We start from the raw sequence: 21,347 nt of genomic DNA on the forward strand, positions 1-21,347 counted from the left end.
ACATGACAATTAAATGCAATGACTGATCCTTGAATAAATTCTGGATCAGAAAAATTAAGAAGAAAGAAAAAATTAAAAAACGGGAAAAAAGATGTAAAGAATATTATTATAGAGGCAACTGGGAAATTAGGTAATAGTACTGTATCAGTGTTAAATTTTCCAAGCATGATGATCATATTGTGGTTATGTTGAAGAATGCCTTGCTCTGAGGAGATGCATACTGAAGTATTTAGGAGTAATGTCTGCAACTAACTCTCAAATGGTTCCAAAAAAAGTAGAAATAAAGAGAAAACAAATGCAGCTAATGTTTACGTGGATCTGGGGGAAAGACATATGCATGTTCATTGCCTCTTCTTGCACATTTTCTGTACATTTAAAATTTCTTCATAATAAAAAGCTGAGAAAAAAATTTTAAGTGCTACATTAGCAATCTATGTAATTATGTGTATGGTTATACTAAATAAAAAGCCCTGATAATCATTTATGTTATCACCAGCAAATTATGATGTTGCAAATGAGACCACATTGTGTGTGTGTATGTGTGTGTTAGAAAGAGAGCTTTAACACTGTTGTCAATAAGTAACAATGTTATTCCCCCAAACTGAAGCAAACTGATGAAAACTTCTAAATATAAAGGCATCCTGCATTAAAATATAGGTTTCTGTGAATTATTCCTAAAGGAAAATTACATCTTTTAAATTTTTCTCACGGGCCAGCCTGTGGCTCACTCGGGAGAGTTTGGTGCTGATAACACCAAGGCCACGGGTTCGGATCCCATATAGGGATGGCCAGTTCACTCACTGGCTGAGCGTGGTGCTGACAACACCAAGACAAGGGTTAAGATCCCCTTACCGGTCATCTTTTAAAAAAATATAAATAAATAAATTTTTCTCACAAATTTTTTGCTTTATCACCAAATTTTCTTTTCTACTCCAAGTTTTCCCAACTTTTTGCTTTATCATCAAATTTAACCATAGCAACTTTATTTGAATTAAAATATCTGTAAAATCTGACAATTAAAATTATTTCGAGTCATGAAAATAAACATAAATACACCTTACAAATTACAAAAATTAACGAGCACTTTCATCTCTTTAACATGTAGTCTTTCACAGCATGTAGTCCTGATTGCTTGGATTTTTTTAACATATTTTACAAAGTAATAACACAATTTTATCAAAAGAAAAAACATTAATCAGATATTCTCTGGATGTCCTTGTAACCCACAGGAATCATGACCAATTTTTACCTTCCCTATAACTTACTTAAATCATAGTTGATTACTTGATTTGATGACCTTGACGGCTTTGATGACTACACATAAAGTTCCACAGGGCACTGCTTCTACTTGATTTAAATAAACACAGTCAAAATTAACAACTGGTTAATAGCCTAGAATGTCTTCTTCTGTAGAATGATACCCAAGATCTTTGAAACAATTTTATTTTATTTGCATGCTTAAAATTACATCAGCATATTCCTCAAAGAGTAACCTGGGTGGCACTCATTAAAATCTATCATCTGAAAGTGATACCAAAAAAAGCCAACCTCCTCCTCTGTTGTTACTGAGATCAGACTGGTGCTGATACAAAGCAGGGAACTGAGTGCTGACAGCACAACCTGGGTTTCTAGAAGATGAATTTTTATAAACTTTCTCTGTTCATTATAAGAAATGAAATGACATGAGATCCCCACCTCTGCTTCCACTGTTGATCCAAGAAGTTATGATGTTCCACGGGAAATAGTTTAATTACAGATAAAGACTTTCCCAGGGTAAATTACTTTAACAGGTTGAATTGCCAACCTAACAGTGGAACAGTGTGAATAGTCTACACACGTGAAATGAAACTTCAGCAAATGTTAACTTTGCCACTCAGACACCCAGAAAATAAATCCTTTCCATTCTGAAGGATTTATTCTTTAAAAGATTTTTTTTGGAAGAAAATTAACAAGAAAAACAACAGAAACTCTGGCTTTTGCATTACTCTTTTTAATTAGTTATCGTGGGATCTCCTGTCATACAACAGTGAAATGATAACTAGAAAAATATGATGAAGTCGTGAGATAAGGGTAAAAAGCATATATTATACCACACTAGACAGAGTAAGAGTTGACCATAAAAAGTAGGTGACTTGACACAACTGGCAGTATTTCCACAGCTAACTCTAACCAGTGTCAAAGGTCTGGGACTTTCTAAGGCCAGCTTTGGAAGAGTAGCTTCACAATCCAGTGTCTTACAGCAAGATAGGATCTTTAAAATGCCAAGCAATAATCTGATTGGAAAACCCAATAGGCACAATTTTTCCTCTTCAATTTTGTTCTTTTTCCCTAGAGGTTAATGCTATAGCCTAATAATGACCATCTTTGATTCCCTAGGCTAAATGAGGAAAATGGTACTCCTGTCCCTGGTGTTCAGCTCCAAGTGGAACTCCTATGAAAACTGGGAAAGGAAACATGACAAAGCAATTTGGAAATCCACTGGAAGATCCCAATCCAGAAACACAGAAAACTACCCTTAAGGCTACCTTTCCCACTGACTCTTTCACCTAACCTTGGACATCCCACAGAAAGGAGAGAGAAACCCACAATCAGGGTCTAGCAGTATCCCACTCTCCCATGTCTCTCTGCACCAACAAGATGGCACTAGGTCAGCAGAATCAAGAAGACACATTAAGGAGTATTACCAGTCCCCTCAAGAGGAAAACTTTGCAAAACAGTAAGGTGGACATTATCAGAAAATAAAGGTTAAAAATAGCTATTAGTTAAATGTTTAATAACATATCTCTGCTTAAATGTTACTCCCTACATCCTCATGTTATTAGCTACCCACAATAATCCTCGATTTTACCAAAAATTGGTGATTGTTTTAATTGGTAATGTTTTCTCTTCGAAACTTCTCTTAATTTTTAATTCTTTGTATCATATAACCTCAAGTAGCCTTTCTCCAAGTAACTCTCCATCACTGCAGGCTTCATTCTCCCTATGTAAATTAACCCAACGTGAAAGTATCTTCCCCATTTACTTGTTCCTTAGATCTGTCTCTCCCACCTAGACTATAAGCTCCTTGTCTAACCTCCTGCTCTAGCCCCAATTCTAGAACAGTGCCGGCTTCAATAAACATTATTAAAGAAAGGAATAAAAAGTGAAGTTCTTTCTACCACCCTAATCCTGTTGGGGTTCATAGTACTCCTTAATCTCAGAGTTAGAAGGAACATAAAAAGGCTTCTAGTGAAACTAGCCTAACCATTTTTCAGTGACCCAGAATGTCTCACCTGCTGAGAAAATCTACCTTTTAATAATTGGAATGAGAATTACAGATTGTCACCATTACTATTATTATTATTATCACCATCATCATCATTGTTATAATGTGGTAATGATGACAATAATGATCATTACAACTAATTATGAGTTACACCCTGTAGCTTGTACACATTACTCTGATCCTCACAACAAGGTTACTGAGTAAGTATTATCCCAAGTCTGCAACTCCAGCCTATGGTCTAATGGTTAAGATTATGCACTTTCACCCTGGTGGCCTGGGTTTGGTTCCCACCTCTTAGAGATGTGAATCCCTTCAGGATGTTAACATCCAGGAAGTTAGTAAAAAAGAAAAAGAGAAGAAAAAAGCCAATTTTACAGACAAAGAAACAGGTTCAGAGAGAGAAATAATTTGCCTCAAATCACACAGTTCTTAAGGAAATGAGCTAAGAGTCCAAGATTTGGTCGATTCCAGAGCCCATACTCTTCCTACCATACCATGCTGTGGATTGCTGAACTGAAGTCATCTCCTTTTAATACCATCCTTCAGTCTTCAAGTTGCTTTCCTGGCTCGTGATCTCTTACCAATTCTGCTACTATTAAAATTAAAAAGTTATGTCCGTTTATCCCAACTCTAAATAACCTCCAATAGTATTTCTAAAGCAAACCAAGGAAATTTTAATTTGTAAAATACTTCTTTTCTTTGATTATTCATTTTGGGGATATCTAGATGAGATAGTATTAAATTATTTTTATATGCCTCTATTATTCACTAGGCAGTAATGAATACTGTAGGCACTGGCTTCACTAAAACCTTCCATAAATATATTATTTTTCTAGTCTCACTTAGCGTTATCACCTAGGATTTAACTCTAGTCTCGCTTTCATGATCATCAAAGACCATAGAATAATCAGGATGGAAAAAATCACAATATACTCACTAAAATGCTTCTCAACTCTGAAAAAATATTCATCTTTTAAATTGTTTAGTGTTTCTTTTTTTTTCTTTTTTTTTTCCTTTTTTTGTCTTTTTTACTGACCGGTAACAGGATCGCAACCCTCAGTGTCGCGCCCGCACCGCGCTCAGCCAGTGAGCGGGAACCGGTCTCCACATGGGATCCGAACCCTCGGCGGGAGCGCCGCCGCGCTCCCAAGCGGCGCACTCTACAGTGCGCCACCGGGCCGGCCCTGTTTAGTGTTTCTTAAGACAGTGAACCACTAAAATTTTAATAGGAAAAAAATTCTTGAGAAAATAAAAATCATGTCTATGAATACTAACCTTAAAAATTAAATGTGAGAAACAGAAAAACATGATGAGACATTCTTATGAGTTTTTATTCGATTTTTCAAAGATAGAAAATTAAATACAATGATTTCAAGGGGTATGGTATTTGCAAATTAGGTCAACGTACTTAGTTTTAATGGCAGGAAACATGTAGTGCAGCTTTGAAATGTTTCACAATGACTTACATCATGTTTGAGTCTGTCCTTACATCCATGGCAAGCTGGATTTCACTCTCAGTTCTCACCCTCTCACCTTTTTTTTGTTCTTTTCTTTTTTTGCTCCTTTTTTACTTATTCATTTATTTTAATTAAAACTAAGAGGACACTAATTAAAACTAACAGCACACTACCCAGAAGTAAAAATGTGTGGTCAATTCAAGTGTGCAGTTATGCCAGTGTCTCCATCTAGTGGGCATTGAGATTATAAAGTTTATTTTACTCAATAAATTCCTGATTGTCAAGTTTATCATACAAAATAATTATGAGCAAGATAAACAGAAGAAAGGCAGCAGGTATTTTCCTGGAGATAGAACTCTCAGTCAGCAATACCAGGAAAGTCAAGAGTCACACTACAAAAAGTACCTAAACCCACAGTGTTCCAATTCTGTTAAAATTTGGATGTAGCTTTCCTGTGGTTTTGTTGTTGTTGTTGTTGCTTTGTCTCCCATAAGGATTTTCTTGTCACCAACAACTAGAATCTTGAAAAATCCATTAGAAGATTTAGATATAAGCATGAGTTTAATTACTATACAACTCAAAAAAATTACAGCCTTAATTAAAAATTGCTTCACCTCTTAGTTCACAGAATCTTATTAATAAAAGACATCTTAAAGATTTAGTAGCCTAAATTCACTGATTTTACTAATGAGATAACTGAGACCCAGAGACAGGGAAAAGAGATTTTCCCTCAATTATAAAACTGGAGAATAATGAAGCCAGAATTCAGACCAGCTCTATTTTTTCAGTCCTTTCATAGTAAAAATAAATACATTTCTAGTAAAAATAAATGCATCCTCCTAACAGAAGATACTGCTTTCTTTGGAACAAAGTATTTATTTTATGTTTTTTCTTTAATTAATCCAAATATAATACTAACAATAGGGAGAAGTGGCTATTTTACAGAAGAAGGCAATAACAATAATTTATTTCTTTAATCCAATCCAGTTAATTGCCTCCTTTATGCCAGCCATTATAAAGATACCCACAAGAAATTGATACAATCTTTCTTTCTTTTCTTTCTGCAGATAGGAAAATTTTTTTAATTATTTACTATTTACCAGACTGGCTGCACTTCTTTTATTCTTAATAAATTTATATTCCCTTCAAGATCAAAATGTCATCCCCACTGTTAATTACCAGTGGCTTGCCCAAGCCCTGGAAGGGCTGAATGAACCTGAGCCTATTCATGCAGTGACTGTGCCCTTCTAACAATTTCATGTAGTAGTTGTTGTTGTTGATAATGACGATGTTTGATGTTTTGTTTGAGGCCTTAAGGAGATGTGGGGGCAACATTAACATATTATGAAAATATCTGCCATACCTCTTTAATATAACATAGAGCACAGAGTTCCAAGTAAACAACCCTGTAGCTAGGCTCCAGAAAGTCTCTGAGAGGCAGGACTCTGATCTAAGAAGCTGGCAACAAGTCATACCCTACTTCGCTGTATATTATTAGTTGGTAAAATCTTTCTAAATGGCAACTTGGCAATGTATTTCTGTATTAGTCCATTCTGTTGATTATAACAGAATGACTGAAACCGGGTAATTTATAAAGAAACGAAATTTAATCCTTAGAGTTTGGGAGGCTGAGAAGTCCAAGGTCCAGGGAACACACCTGGTAAGGGCCTTCTTAGTTGTAACTCTTCACAGCGATGCAGGGTCTCACATGGCGAGAGATGCACGAGCAAGAGAGAGCTAAAACCCTCTCACTTGCCCTCCTTAGAAAGCCATCAGAACCATGCCTATTACTCCATGCATGGATCAATCCATTCGTGAGGGCACAGTCCTTACAATCTAATCAGCTCTTAAAGGCCCCAGCTTTGAAATACCATAATCAGATTTCCCACCCTCTTAGCACTGTAGGGGTCAAGCTTCAGTGAGTTTGGGGGAGACATTCAATCCACATCAGTCTCAAAAGTTAAAATGAGAATATCCTTTAGCCCAACCATTTTATATACTGGGATTTAAGCTATGAAAAGAAGTGAACAAGTATGAAAATAATTATGTACAAGAATATTCATCAGAGCCTTTTTCATAATAGTGGAAAATTGGAAACAACCTGAATTTTCACTGTAGAGGTCTAGTTAAATAAATTATAGTAAATTCTTACAAAAGAAATTATTAACTATTAAAGGTGATGCTATACAAAACCCTGGTAACAACTCAAATGTCTAGTAAAAGGGCCAAATGAATTTTAGTATGGCCATATATTAGAAAACAGGGAAGCCATTAAACAGAATTCAGTAAATGTATATACGCTGACGTGAAATGATTCTCAATTTATAGTTCTAAGTGAAAAAGCAAAATGGGGAAAAATGTGTGTGTGTGTGTACACATACAATATGTATGTATATATTTATATATAAAATTTTCCTATGTGTATCACAAAAAGGGAAAACATGTATATATTGCACTGACAGAGTAGTTCTGGAAAGATATATAAAAAACCTTTAACAATGGTTGACCCTGGGGTTTAAGTCTCACTACTTTTTTCTTTTATTGGAATATAAGACACAGAGAAGTGTGTAAATCATAACAATAAAGCTCAATAATTTATCACAGAGGGAATACCTTTGTAGACACCATCAAGGTCAAGAAAGAAGCACTTAGAATGAAAGAGTGGAATGGTGGTTGCCGGGGCCAAGGGGAGGAGGAGATGGGGAGTTACTAACTAACTGGCATAAAGTTTCAGTCAAGCAAGATAACAAGTTGTAGAGATCTGTTCTACAAAATTGTACCTATAGTCCAAAATAATATACACTTAAAAACTTGTTAAGAGGGTAGATCTCATGTTAAGTGTTCTTACCACAATAAACGAAAAGAAATGGAGCACTGCCAGCACTCTGGAAAGTCCCTTCATGTCCCCACCTAATCATTTCTCTTCCCTAATTGCCAAAGGCAGTCACTATATGAATTCTATTTCTAATTTACTAAGAGTTTTTATGATGAGTGAATGTTAAATTTTATCAGACACTTTCCTTTATCTACCAACTTGACCACGTGTTTTTCTGTTAATATGGTAAATTACATTGATTGGTTTTTAAATGATAAACCAACCTTTAATTCATAGAGTAAATTCAAATTGGCCATAATGTATTATCCTTTATATTACTGGATTAAATTTGTGAATATTTAGGTAAGAATTTTTTGCAACTAAGGTCATAAGAGAGATTGACCTGTAATTTTCTTCTCTTATGATATTCTTATCAAGTTTGGTATCAAGGTACCACATTTGGTTTGGTATTAAGGATATACTGGCCTTATAGAAGAATTGGGAATTGGGGTTTTTTTCATATTTTTTGGAAGAATTTATATATGCTATTTTTGTATGACATTTCTATTTTTGTGTTAATCTCCCCACCTAAATTGTAAACTCCTTAGGCCCAAGGACTATACCTGAGGTTTTCCGTGTCACAAGCATCTAACCCTTCGCTTTGAATACAGCAGGATTTCAAAATACAACTATTATTACCTTGACAAAGAATATAAAATCTGTCAACCTATTTTTAAAAACATTCAATTCACATTATTAAGCATACACACAAAAATTTACAATTCACTTCCCTCTATTTTAAAAAGACATCAGAAGGATCATAGAATGTTAGGGCTGTACCTCATATCCATGATGTTCCCTATGTCTGCAATACCAATTATATTATACGATGTGGTATAATTACATTATATGATGTGGTATAGTTACATTATATGATAGGTAACAGCATGGCTGGGTAGAAGAGCATCTATTTTGGATCAAACACATCTGAGCTGGAAACCAAACAACTCCACTCATAAGTGATTTGTCTTTGGTCAAATTATATAAATTCACTGAGCCTCAGTATTTTCCTCTGCAAAACTGACATAATAATAAAACTTGCTTTACAAAGCTACCACAACGTTAGAGATGATGTTTGTAAAACATCTAGGTCAGTAACAGTAACAACAAAAAAGAGCTTCTTTTACTCTCTTATAAATTCTAAGGTCTTATTTTTCAGTAGTAACCTCCAAATCTTTGTGTCTCTAAAACTACAACACATGACTTAAACAGTCGCCACTCAACCTTTTCCCTTTGAGTCACTTTTTTGTCTACACAATACGATTTGTCTCCTTACTGTTCCATGACCACTGATACACTTAGAAAACTTCATACAGTTACAAAAACTTCCAACTACTAATTTATTTTCCTGCCTTACCTATCTTCTTGCTAAACTCTATTCCTAAGCTTTTCCTAGGTCTCCTATCAGGAAGGTCAGAAAATTTAACTGATTTACTTACCCCTGTGAAGTTAAAGGAAGAGCTTTTCTTACTCTCATTTTAGAAACAGAAATTGAGGCATAGGGAGGATATCACAAGTTACAGAGCAAATTGGTCAGTAAAGGTGACAAGGTCTAGATAGGCTTTCATTGTCCTCACTCTATCAAATATCAGTCTCGGGGTCAGCACAGGGTAATTCCTGACCAAGACGACAATCATCACCTCTGTAAAACATAAATGCATGGGAAAAGATGACATGACAGTTGGTAGGGAGAATACTTATGCTTGTATTTTCATCTTTTAGTTATATTTAATGCACACAGTAAATGTAGGATAAGGGCTTTCTTACTCTCATTTTAGAAACAGAAATTGAGGCATAGGGAGGATATCACAAGCTACAGAGCAAATTGGTCAGTAAAGGTGACAAGGTCTAGATAGGCTTTCATTGTCCTCACTCTATCAAATATCAGTCTTGGGGTCAGCACAGGGTAATTCCTGACCAAGACGACAATCATCACCTCTGTAAAACATAAATGCATGGGAAAAGATGACATGACAATTGGTAGGGAGAATATTTATGCTTGTATTTTCATCTTTTAGTTATATTTAATGCACACAGTAAATGTAGGATAAGGGCTATGTACTTACGTGATGTACTTAATATCATTTGCATTGTTCCAGTTAATTCTTTAAATTCTGTATAATATTTAACTTATTGCTGTGTGCAATTCAAAGTTTGGGGGCCTCAAAACACAGTGACCTAATAATGATAAGGATCTAAGGATCACAAGAAAACTTTGAAACACAACTGAGCATATATAAGAATTTACAGCAATAGCAGTTTCATTTGAAACTACTTGGAAACGGTGACCCATACTCCTCCAAACTGCTGTTCCCTAATTAGTCTTGTTTGCCTTTGTTTATGCTAAATGTAAACACGTATTTAGCCTAGGAAAGGAAATGGAAAAAAAACAGAGGTGACCTAAACAATCTCTGCAAAGCAATGCTTCTAATCTGCAATCAAACAGCTTAGTCACATCACTCAAGTGAATCCAAATTACTCAAAATCATTAAATAAATGATTCAGTCTCCAATCCTACTCCTAAAAAACAATATGACCAAAGATACAAACACCATCCCACATAAGTAAAGAATTTTGGTGTATTTTATTAATAAAACTATGTGTATGGTTTTGTATTTACATTATTAACTTAAAATTCCAAATATATTTAGACACAGGCCACCCAGAGCTAACACTAAAGCTTCCTGGTTTTTGTACCAGTGAGCACATGGCTTTAGTCCATGTTCAACACTTAATTAAGGGATTCCTTTCAAAGACTGTATTCTGGATTTACCATCTTCTTAGAGGCCATGCTGCTGCAGTTCATTAGCAGTCAACATCTGGCTGGAATGTTTTAAACTACTATTTTTCTTAACCATTATATGGATGAGGTTTTTGTTATTCTAAGCAAACTGAAACAATGTCCTTGTATGGACTTCTAAACATAGTAATTAGTGACAGTGCAAATTGGTTTCTGATTTTTCTTATACCATGTAGCAAGCTGCTATTAAAATATACAAATAATAGTTTAAGCCTTTGTATAATTGTGAGATTCTTTTCATTTTACAGTGTAGACATGTCTTTACTTTTTAAGCACAAGGTCTCATTCCAAAGGCCAAGAAATATTTCACTTAAATGTGGCTATATGTGAAGAAAAATACAGCGTTAAACTTTCTCTAGGAAACAGCCCTTATAAACTTGTAAACTTAGGAAAGTGAAAACTTGGACATATTTGGCACAGAACTTTGAACATTCCACTTACTCTGCTTCTGAACTTCAGAGATCCCCTGCACAGTATAGACTTCAAATATCAAAAACACTCCTCTGAGGGGCCGGCCCGGTGGCGCACTGGATAGTGCGCCGCTTGGGAAGCGCAGCGGCGCTCCCGCCCGAGGGTTCGGATCCCACATACAGACCGGTACCCGCTCACTGGCTTAGCGAGGCGCGGGAGCAACACCGAGGGTTGCGTTCCCGTTGCCGGTCCCCAGTCCGGTATGGGGGCAACACTGAGGGTTGCGATCCGTTGCCGGAAAAAAAAAAAAAAAAAAAAAAAAAAAAAAAAAAAAAAAAACACTCCTCTGAAAAGAGTATCAACCCATTTCTACACAACTAATTTGCCCCTGAAATTAAGCTAACTAAATCTGTTCAGGGACTTGAGCAACTAGAAAACATCACTGGAGTCAAATAAGTTTTTTAAAGGAATTTCATGAGGCTGCATAAGAATTTTTGGGCCTCAGCTGACACATATTTATAAGTCTGGCTCAGAGAACTGCTATAATACACTTATGGGTTCACTCTGTCTGAAATGCCCTTGGGCCCCTCCCAGTACTTTGTGTCAAGACACAGTCTTCCCTTCCATTAAAATTTTCTTAGAACTCACCACTTCCAGTACTTGAAATCTTCCCTCTTTAACTTCACAAGGAGCCATTATTTCAACCCTCCTCTCCATTTACATATAAAATACAGCTTGTATGAGACTAATGTTCAATCAATAAATCTTCTGTTAGTATTCTATGTGCATTTAAGTTCCACAAGGACATTAACCATTTCGTTTTTCTTTTCTTTTTTTAAATAATCGTTTCCTTCCTTGCCAGTATAAGGTACAGTATGGTACTCTCAGGTGAAGGAACTCAATCAATGTAAATCACATATTGCCATCCCCAGCTCTCCAAAGGCTTTCTAGTACATTTAGAATGAAAACGAAAGAAGATTCTACACAGCGTGGCCCATGACCACCTCTCTCAGCTCACCTCCTACCATCTGCCTCTCACTGTCACACCCCAGCCACACTGGCCTCGGCTATTCTTTGTATAGGACAAACTCACTTTCACCTTAGGGCTTTTGCACTTGCTGTTTCTTCTGCCTCCCTTCTCGGCTCACTCCCAAAGGTCTCCATTCAAATGTCCCCTCCTTGCAAAGGACTTCTCCTAACTCTCTAGCTAAAATACCAACTTTAAAATACTACATTATTATTATTAAAATTATTATTATAATTATTTTTTTAAATACTACAGCCCATTTTTCTTCATAGCCTTAGATGATATTATATTATATGTTTGTTTGTATAGCTGTTCATTAACTATCTCTCACCATCACCACAATCACCAGCATGGAAATTCCATGAAAGCAGAGGCTTCACTGATTTTTTTCACAGCTGTATCTCTGGTCCCTAGAGCAATACATGGCACACAGTAGGTATTCTGCAAATGTCACTGAATCGTTACATCCAAGCCTTAGGAGAGGGAGTTTATACCATGGTTGAAAAACCTATCTTCTCTGGGAAGCAACCCTTTACAAATTCAGTTTTATCTTTTTTTTTTTTAGTTTTTTTTTTCTTTTTTCCTTTACTTTTTTGTTTGTTTTGTTTTTATCTTTTTCTTTTTTCCTTTTTTTTTTAATTATTCCTATTACTCTGGGCTTCCCAATAACAAACAGGATTCTTGATAACAACTATGAGCTTTTTTCTTTTTTCCTTTTTTTTTTTTATTATTCCTATTACTCTGGGCTTCCCAATAACAAACAGGATTCTTGATAACAACTATGAGCTTCCCCAGTTTCCTCAGTGGACTGCAACTCTCAAAGGAGGGTTTTATGCCCAGTCCATATTCTGCGTTACTCAGAATTGCGTTTTCAGCAAAATGCCAAAGACATCCACACACAGAATGCCCCTCTACTCCACTGCTTTCTGCTGGTCATTTCAACCTTTATCAACCAAGGTAATAGGGGGGGTTTCCTCCTTAGACTTCAATGCAGGTGATGCAGCTCAACACTATATTCCTCTATTATACCCCCCAGATGCTATAGAGAGGGTCTTCTGAACATTACTTGCTCAGTCCATCATCTCATGAGTTCAAAATTTACACCCTACCCCACCCCAGCAGAATTTGTGGGTAGAAACGAGCCTAACACCTCATGATCTAAGGCTAGTTTTTAGAGTTGCAACCGGTTTCCCAGGTCAGCCAGCTATCAATAATCTAAGATCCTTAGGAGGCACTTGATCCTTTTTTCTTGGCCTCCAAGGGCAACTTCAAGAAACTGGACACAAGTCTAGAGCAACCTGAATCATGAGCTAACAAAATACAGCCATACCCTGCAGAACACCTCAGCAAATATGAAGAAATGGAACACTTCTTGATTTGTGATACTCGAACTTCACAGAATGTTCATATCTCTCAATATAACTTTTTGAAAGGTGCTTATGTAGAAAAAATATATATATTTGCATCCTAAAATCTCAGTACAACACTGTTGACAAAATGGTGTGCAGAGTACTGGGACACCAGGTGACAACAGAAAAGACATGCAGGTATTACTATGAAAAGTAACTGCTTGTTAACAACCATATTAATTGTTTGATTTCAAGAAAATTGGTTTAAGCATTTTTCATCCTACTTCTACATTACTTATACAGAGGAAATTTTACTGTGTTTTTGTAACATTGTATGAACTTAGAAGGTTTAAGTTGAAGAATAATGCATTATACTTTTTCCTACTTAAAGTAATAAGAAATAGGCCTCTGCTTAATGATTCTATGCAGAACATCTGATGTTTGGAATGACTACTGCCATGAAATGGAAACTGCCTATATTTTCTTGGATTCTTTCACCTAAAACACATCAACAAGCCTCTCCCTAGGTCTTTCCAATTTGGTCACATTCCAGCAGCTCATGTGTCTGCAATTTCTAGCCTTGACTCATTGAGTTCCTTCTTGCCTCTTCATCTTCCAGTTCTCCCAACTGTGGTCATTCATGTCATCCACTGCCCCTCATATTTATCAATCCATTCAGCTCTTCTATCATTTTCCTTACTTTACTTTCATCAAGGGCCTATATGCACATAGTCGAAAAGATCAAACAGAGCTAAAAGGCTTATGACAACCACAAAAGCACCCTCTCGTCCCTATCCCCAATGCAGTGTGCAGCAAGGCAAACACTTTTGACTCTTTGCTCTTGCTTCAAATTACCAAATAACTAATTAAAATGTTATCGCCTAGTTGTTCCACTTTAAAGTTTACCCACTGCTTTCCTATTTTGGTAAATAAGAATTTTCTCTCTCTTATATCTTTCTCCTGCTCCTCTTATCTTTCTGAATAAAGTTATGCCAAAAATTTTGTTTAAATCTGTACTCATTGTGTTAATTATTGAGACTATTCTTCACTTATAAGTCAAATACTGAAAAATGATTGATTTCTGTTCTGGTACAATTTTTTTTTGTTTTCCCATGTTTAATAATTACTTTATTTCCTCATTTGCTTAGCTTTATTTTAATATCTAGCTAAGCCTTCCCTGCAACAGCTCTGTAAAAATCACTTTCAATCCATTTTTCTGCATGGTTGAACATGTCAGATTTATCAGCTTTTTTTTTTCAAGTGATAGGATTTATGAGTTCCATTTTTTCCCCTCCCGCTTCTGATTCTAATCTGTACTGTTCTCCAAGTTGTTAGATGTTATGAGTGTTACATAGGGTTTACCCTTAACCAGTGCTCTATAAATACCCAACTCCTCTCTCCTGTATTGGATTTCCCATTTCCTAGTTCCCAATCCATCTTCTTTCTCAGTTCACTCCCCAGATTCGGTAGATTACATCCTCTAGACTTTTAGACTTTATATGTTGAAAATGTTTTACTCGTGTAATAAAACACACTTGTTTAATTCATTTAAACAGATATTGTAAGCTAAAATTCTTTCTTTTTTTTTTTTTTTAATTTTGCAGCTGGCCAGTAGAGGGATTCGAACCCTTGACCTTGGAAATTATTCCAATGCTGTTTCTGAGAAATTAATTTTCATTTCTGACCTTTCCATTGTGATCTCTTTCCCTTCCTTTTTCTTGCTCTCTCAATCACCTTTTAGTGATTTTTCTATTAATGCTCAAGTTTCAAAATTCCCAGATGATACACTTTGGTTTGACCTGTTTCAATTATTATGCCAAACACCCAGTGAGCCCTTTCAATATGAGATTCACATTTTCACTTTGGAGAAATGTTATTTTTAAAAAATATTTTTCTAATAACTGTTTTCTCTGTTTCTCATTACTTATTGGATTTTAATTTCTGGAACTGATCCATAAATTTTTCTATTTTTCTCTCTCTAATTGTCCATCTCTTTTTTTTTTTTCCTACTTTATCGAAGTGTTCTTCCAATTGTTTTACTAAACTTTTTGATTTTGCTATCATATTTTTAATATCCAAAATCTCTATATTATTGTCTGTTCCTTTAAAAAAAAAAAGTCTACTTTTTTTTTTCTTAAGGATTTAACATTTTCTTTTACCTGTCTGAGGACATCATTCTTCTGCTTTCAGCATTGTCTCTGTTTCCTCTGAATTCCTGTTTTCTCTTTGTTTCTTTGTCTGTTTCCTGCATTTTGAAGACTTTCTTCCAATATGTTATTATCCTTTAATGCCCTATCATATTTAAGGGTGAACCACTAGTAAATTAGTACAGTCATCATGGAGAATAGTATGGAGGTTCCTCAAACTACAGATAGAACTACCATATGATCCAGCAATCCCACCACTGGGGATATACCCAAAGGACTGGAAATCATCGTGTCAAAGGGATACCTGCACTCCCATGTTTACTGCAGCTCTATTTACAATTGCCAGACTATGGAACCACCTAAATGTCCATCAATGGATGACCGGATAAGGAAATTGTGGTATACGTACACAATGGAATATTTCTAGCCATAAAAAAGAATGAAATTCTACCATTCACAGCAATGCAGATGAACCTGGAGAAAACTATCCTAAGTGAAACGACCCAGGTACAGAAAGAAAAATACTGCATGTTCTCACTCATAACCAGGAGCTAAATCCACAAATAAACAAATAAAAAATAAAGAGAGACAGAGAGAGAGAAAGAAAAAACAACAATCATAGTAATACGCTGAACTTTTAGAAAGGGAGAAAAGAACCCATGGTTACTAGAGGTGGAAAAGGGGAGGGGAGGGAGAGAGGGAAGGGGGCTAATGAGGAATTAGTTAACAGACACAAAGAATGATTGCTTATTTTAACGATGAATAAACTAACTATACTGATCTAACCACCACATATTCTACACAATTACTGAAAATTAACGTTGTAGCCCATATGTATAATAAATTATCTTTAAAAAAAAAAAGAGTTACTAAAAAAGCTGATTAGAAGCTTTGTAAATGGGCTTCTAATAGGGACATAGAGTAGCTAGAGAATTTTTGTGCAGGGGAAGGTCACCAAAATTTGTAAGCTTTTTTTCTCTGGGATGGTTCAGATTCCTCTGAGAAGGAGCCTCCAAAATTCCTGGTGGGGTATAGGTTTAGGGTGGTAAGGCTGCAGTGTGCAGGAGCTGACCACAGGAAGGGAGCTAGGAATTTCACTGTTCAGATGCAGAATGTCCTCTATTCTCCCAGTTTTCAATTCTATTTCTTGTCCTCTGCCTTTCTCAGTGCTCAGTGTCCCCAAGTCCAAACCATCTGTGGTTGTTTCTCCAGAGACTTATGCAAAGGTGGGGGTAAATGGTCCCAAGTGAAAGTGGGCTTTGAGTGTCTAACTAATCCTCACAAAGATTTTCAAATCAATCCCCATCACCATATTATCCTGCTTTCTTCCTAAGCCATTCCAGAGAGCTGTGGAATGAGTCAGCTGGCTTTCTATCTACATCTCCCTACACAAGCACTTGGCTCTGACCTTTCTCCACTCTATTAAGTCATGCACCACTCTTCCACCAACTTTCCATCTTTGTATCTTGTGGTTTAGGGTTATTTATATCTCCTTAGTTTATCAAAGATGAAGCTTGTGCTTCCTTTTCTTATTTTCCCTGTTGTTTGGGGATGATTTTTGAGAAAAGAAGATTGAGTAAGGGAAGAGAAAAAAAGAGTAGATATATCTTTATTCTTGAAACCAAAAATTTCTAGACTTTTCTTTTTCTTAAGTCTTTTACCACACCATACTCTCTTCGACCAGTACCATTCTGATCCACAAATTCTGCCTCCTAGATTCTCTGGGTTACTAGCCATGTTGTTCTGTTGATTTCAGACATGCAATAGTTTATTAATGGATTAAAAAATTCCACATCCACTTATCATGTTCCAATTGCAGTAACTGTATGCAGCTGAATGGGGTATACTGAACATAAAATAATTGGGAGAACATTAGTCACTGATCTCTTGTGGTACTTCGTGTCCTTATCAAATTAACTGCTTATTCCCTATTTTTCCCCCTGCGCCACCATTCTCACACTGCTCTCTGCCCCAAGAGGCTGACGTTGTAGACAACTCCCCTCATCCATTTACACTCATTGCCATTTCCATGTGCATCGTTCACTCCCTGCCTGGTGCATTTCCAGCAACATTACTCTACAGCCACAGCTCCTGAACTATAATGGCTTCTAGCTTCACAAGAGAACCCTTCCTAGTTTGTTCCCTTGACCTTGCCCACACCTCTGTAAATAGTCTCCTTATTAAAGTATCTTCAGGTAGACCCTACATGGCATTTGTTTCCTACTGGGACACTAACTGATACATTAATAAAAAGAGAATTTTGAACTAGCTCATCTCTAAAGTCCCTTGAGTTCTTATGGTCTATGATTTTTACAGAAATCATGTATACAGTTGGCACCTTATTAAAGATTCTGAGCAAATTAGGGGCCTCCTTTCAGTTGAGATTCTGTCTCACTTCAGCAAAACAATACCTCTCCAAATAATTAGGCTCAGCCCCTAGAAAATGAATATCGTTAGTACAATTTAGACTAGCAGGCAAAGTCAGAATATATATATTGTTCCCTTTATGCTATAGGCATTGGAGTCTGATAGTACTTATAAAAAAAAAATTTGCTATTTTTTGACTTTGAAAACAGAGACAGCCAGAATTAACTCCAAAGGTCCAAGTGTATAAAAAAAATATTTGCTATTTTTTGACTTTGAAAACAGAGACAGCCAGAATTAACTCCAAAGGTCCAAGTGTTTTCCTTATCTTCTTTTCTTCTTTGCCCTTAGATAGTCACAGTATCAAAAGGGTCAGAAAAATGCAAAAAATAAATTTCACCAATCCTCCCATTAAAAAAGAAGTAAATTCCTTGACTTCACACCCCCCTCCAAATACCAGATTGTCTACTTCTCCAGACATCATCAGACTTTTTGCACCCACTGACCTTTTCTACTTTCTCACCTCTCATAGACCCTTTAAGCCATTCTTATCTTAAATTGCTCTTGCCGAAGTTTTGTTCATTTTCTTTGTTGCTATACTCAGTGGGTATGTGTCAGGCCTCATCTTACATTGCCTCATCTAACACTGCCACTCGTTTCATGAAACATTCTCTTCCTTGTCTTTGCTGTTGCCTCACCTTTCTGGATTTCCTCCTATTGACTGAACTACTTCTCAGATGTCTTCCTCTGCCCATCCCTCAAATGTTCATGCTTGTCAGGGCTCTGTCCTAGTCCTCCTTATCTTTCCACCTATAATCCACCACTGGATATTCTCATCTCCTCCCATGGCTTCAAAAACCAATTATATATTAATGATTCTCAGATGGACAATCTCAAGTCCAGATCTCCTTCCTGACCTTCAGAGGTATTTTTTCATAGCTAAATACTAATTAACTACATCAGTATGCCCAGTACGTTCATCACACTCAACATTTAAGTTTCCCCTCAAGCCCATTTTCCATCTATATTCCTTATTCCAGTGAATCACACCAAGCCAGAGACCTGGGTAGAACCCTTAACCCTGCTGTCCGCGATTCCCACTCCCAATCAATGAACAAGTCCTACTGATTCTGTCTGAGAAGTTCTTTGAATCTGTCATCCAACTCTCTCCATTCTCACCATCACTTCCCTAGACCAAATCATCGCCCTACTGCTAATATTGTTACTCTCAAATCCAGATTTTATAATACAGCCAGAGTGAACTTTCAAAATACAGATATGATCATGTTACCCTCTTCCTAAAACCCTGCAATGGTTTTCCATGCTATAAAGATGAAGCCCAAATTCTCCAAAATGATTTACAAGGGCTAGCATCTGATCTCTTACCCTATAATCCAAATTCTGGATGCTCCAGCCATACTGAGCCCCTTTTAGTTCCTCCAATAAGCCGTGAGCTCTTACTCTAGATATCTGCACATGAGGTTCCTTCCACCCATACATGCTAATCTGATGTTATCAGTGTTATCACGCTATCAGTTTTTCCAGACTAACATCAACAACTCCTTGACTCCTTGGTGTCTCAGTTTAAATGTCCTATCCTCTCTAAATCTGGGTTAGATCTCTTCCCATAACACACTACTTATCCACTTACCACACTCTAATATAGTGCCAATTTACTTATCTGTTTTCCCCTTTTAAATCATAAGCATGGTGAGAGTTAAAACTGTACCTACTTTATCTCCAATGCCTCGAACATTACCCAGCACAAAATAGCCCCTAAAATAATAGTTGAATGATGAACAAATGAATAAGCAAACAAGTCATCAGAATAAAAGTTGTACCAGGGGAAGCACATTTCATATATGGACTTCCTTTACCTTGCTTTCTCTCTTCTCAGAAAACAAATAATAGTAATCAAGCTACCCTTCCCCCAAAATAAGCCATTGCTTACAAAGGGCTAATCAGTGTATTCTTACATGTGACAGATAACGAGAAAAATTCTATCTGAGGCTTTGCCTTCTCCTTCATTTCTTCCTCTCCTCCTACATATAAATTATTCCAACTGAAAGTTTAAACACACTTAAAGAGACTAAGCACAGGGCTGACTTTCTCCTGATCTGCCTGATGCCCAGTCTGTCCCAAACCATCGTAAATTTGATAGTGTACATACATGAGGTAAAAAGAATCTATGATAACATTTTATTTGAATAAGAATGCCAAAGCATTAATTAAAGCTGAGCACACCTGCTCTGAACTGCAAAGTCAGAGATTTATGTATACATGGAAAGGTGAGGCTTTCTGACCTCTTATAGAATTTACATTTCCTTTAAACACACATTTCTTCTTTGTAATGCAGTCTTTTTTAAAAAGTTTATTTCAGTGACTAACCTGCTGGCACATACAAATATGCTGTTCAGTTCCTTTATTACCTGTTCTTCACCCTTTTTACACACTGCTTGTCAAACATTCAAATTAAAAGACAAAAAAAAAAAAAAAAAAAAAAAGGGCCGGCCCGGTGGTGCACTGTAGCAGGGTTCGGATCCCACATACAGACCGGTTCCCGCTCACTGGCTGAGCGAGGTGCGGCTGCCACACTGAGGGTTGCGATCCCGTTGCCGGTCCCGGTCCGGTACGGGCGTGACACTGAGGGTTGCGATCTGTTGCCGGACACGAAAAAAGACAAAAAGACAAAAAAAAAAAAAAAAAAACATTCAAATTAAGGTTTTGGGTGCAAAAAAGAAGGTCCAACCATGAGGCATAGAATGTCTTGCTCTACATTTAACTAATAGGTGATCTAAAAAGCTATCCATGCACTAAAAATCCATATCTAATCCATGAGCATTTTAATACAGATATTCACAGATCTGTTCACTTACTGTTTGGAGATTTATCTACCTTATAGTGATTTATCGCAAAAAGAACTTAAGTTACAATGCTCACCACACGTGCAGTCCTTTTAGGTAAGACAAAGTTTTTCAATCACAGAAGGCATAAGGACTTTGAGATTTGGATGCTAATGCCTTTAGAAAGAGAGGGTTCTGTCAGGTTTACTATCATAGTAGTTACCTTGGATAGGTTCATTCCTAGCACTGTGAGCGTCACCAAGCCAGCACAGCAGACCAAAGCACTGGAGCTGGAGAGGCCAGAACTTGGTGGGATAGTTCCATCTACCAGGCAGTTCATTCCAGTCAGTTTACTAAGACCAAAGTGTTCCTAAGAATGTAAGGAAAAATAGCAATAGTAATTTCAGTGTTGGATTCAAAGAGTAGTGGAAACTTCTCTCATGTTCCAGAGATCAAAAGTCTATCAATAGACTTGTGATATTTATAGAATTAAATTTAGTTGAAACTATACATGACATTTTATTTAATGGCTCCTGGCCATAGGGTAACATATTTAAAGATTACATTTTACTTTTTTCAACAAAAAGTTACTGATCCATTTCCTAAAATTGCCTTTAATGTTCCTTTTCTTGAATATTAATTGATATGAACAAATATGAAAAAAATATAAAACAATTATAACTCAACTTGTCAAGTAGCAGGACAAGAAATACCTAAGCTTGGTCGAATGAGTATACTTAGATAAATAAGCTTGGTCTGATGAGTTTACTTAGATTGATGAGCTTGGTCGGATGAGTTTACTTAGATCG

The 21,347-nt window shown here is 36.4% G+C and overlaps 1 protein-coding gene across 4 annotated transcripts in view; it reads right to left on the bottom strand.

The window, feature by feature from the left end:
* Window positions 1-21,347, bottom strand: part of GALK2 (galactokinase 2) — a 151,548-nt gene that overhangs the window by 75,440 nt on the left and 54,761 nt on the right. For all 4 annotated transcript variants that reach the window (XM_008570432.1, XM_008570433.1, XM_008570434.1 and 1 more), the window contains exon 5: window positions 20,762-20,908. In XM_008570432.1, coding sequence (XP_008568654.1) covers window positions 20,762-20,908 — 147 coding nt within the window. The remainder of the gene's footprint in view (window positions 1-20,761; window positions 20,909-21,347) is intronic.

The sequence above is a fragment of the Galeopterus variegatus genome, unplaced genomic scaffold (genome assembly GCF_000696425.1).
Source record: "Galeopterus variegatus unplaced genomic scaffold, G_variegatus-3.0.2 Scaffold602, whole genome shotgun sequence".
Lineage (NCBI taxonomy): Eukaryota > Metazoa > Chordata > Mammalia > Dermoptera > Cynocephalidae > Galeopterus > Galeopterus variegatus.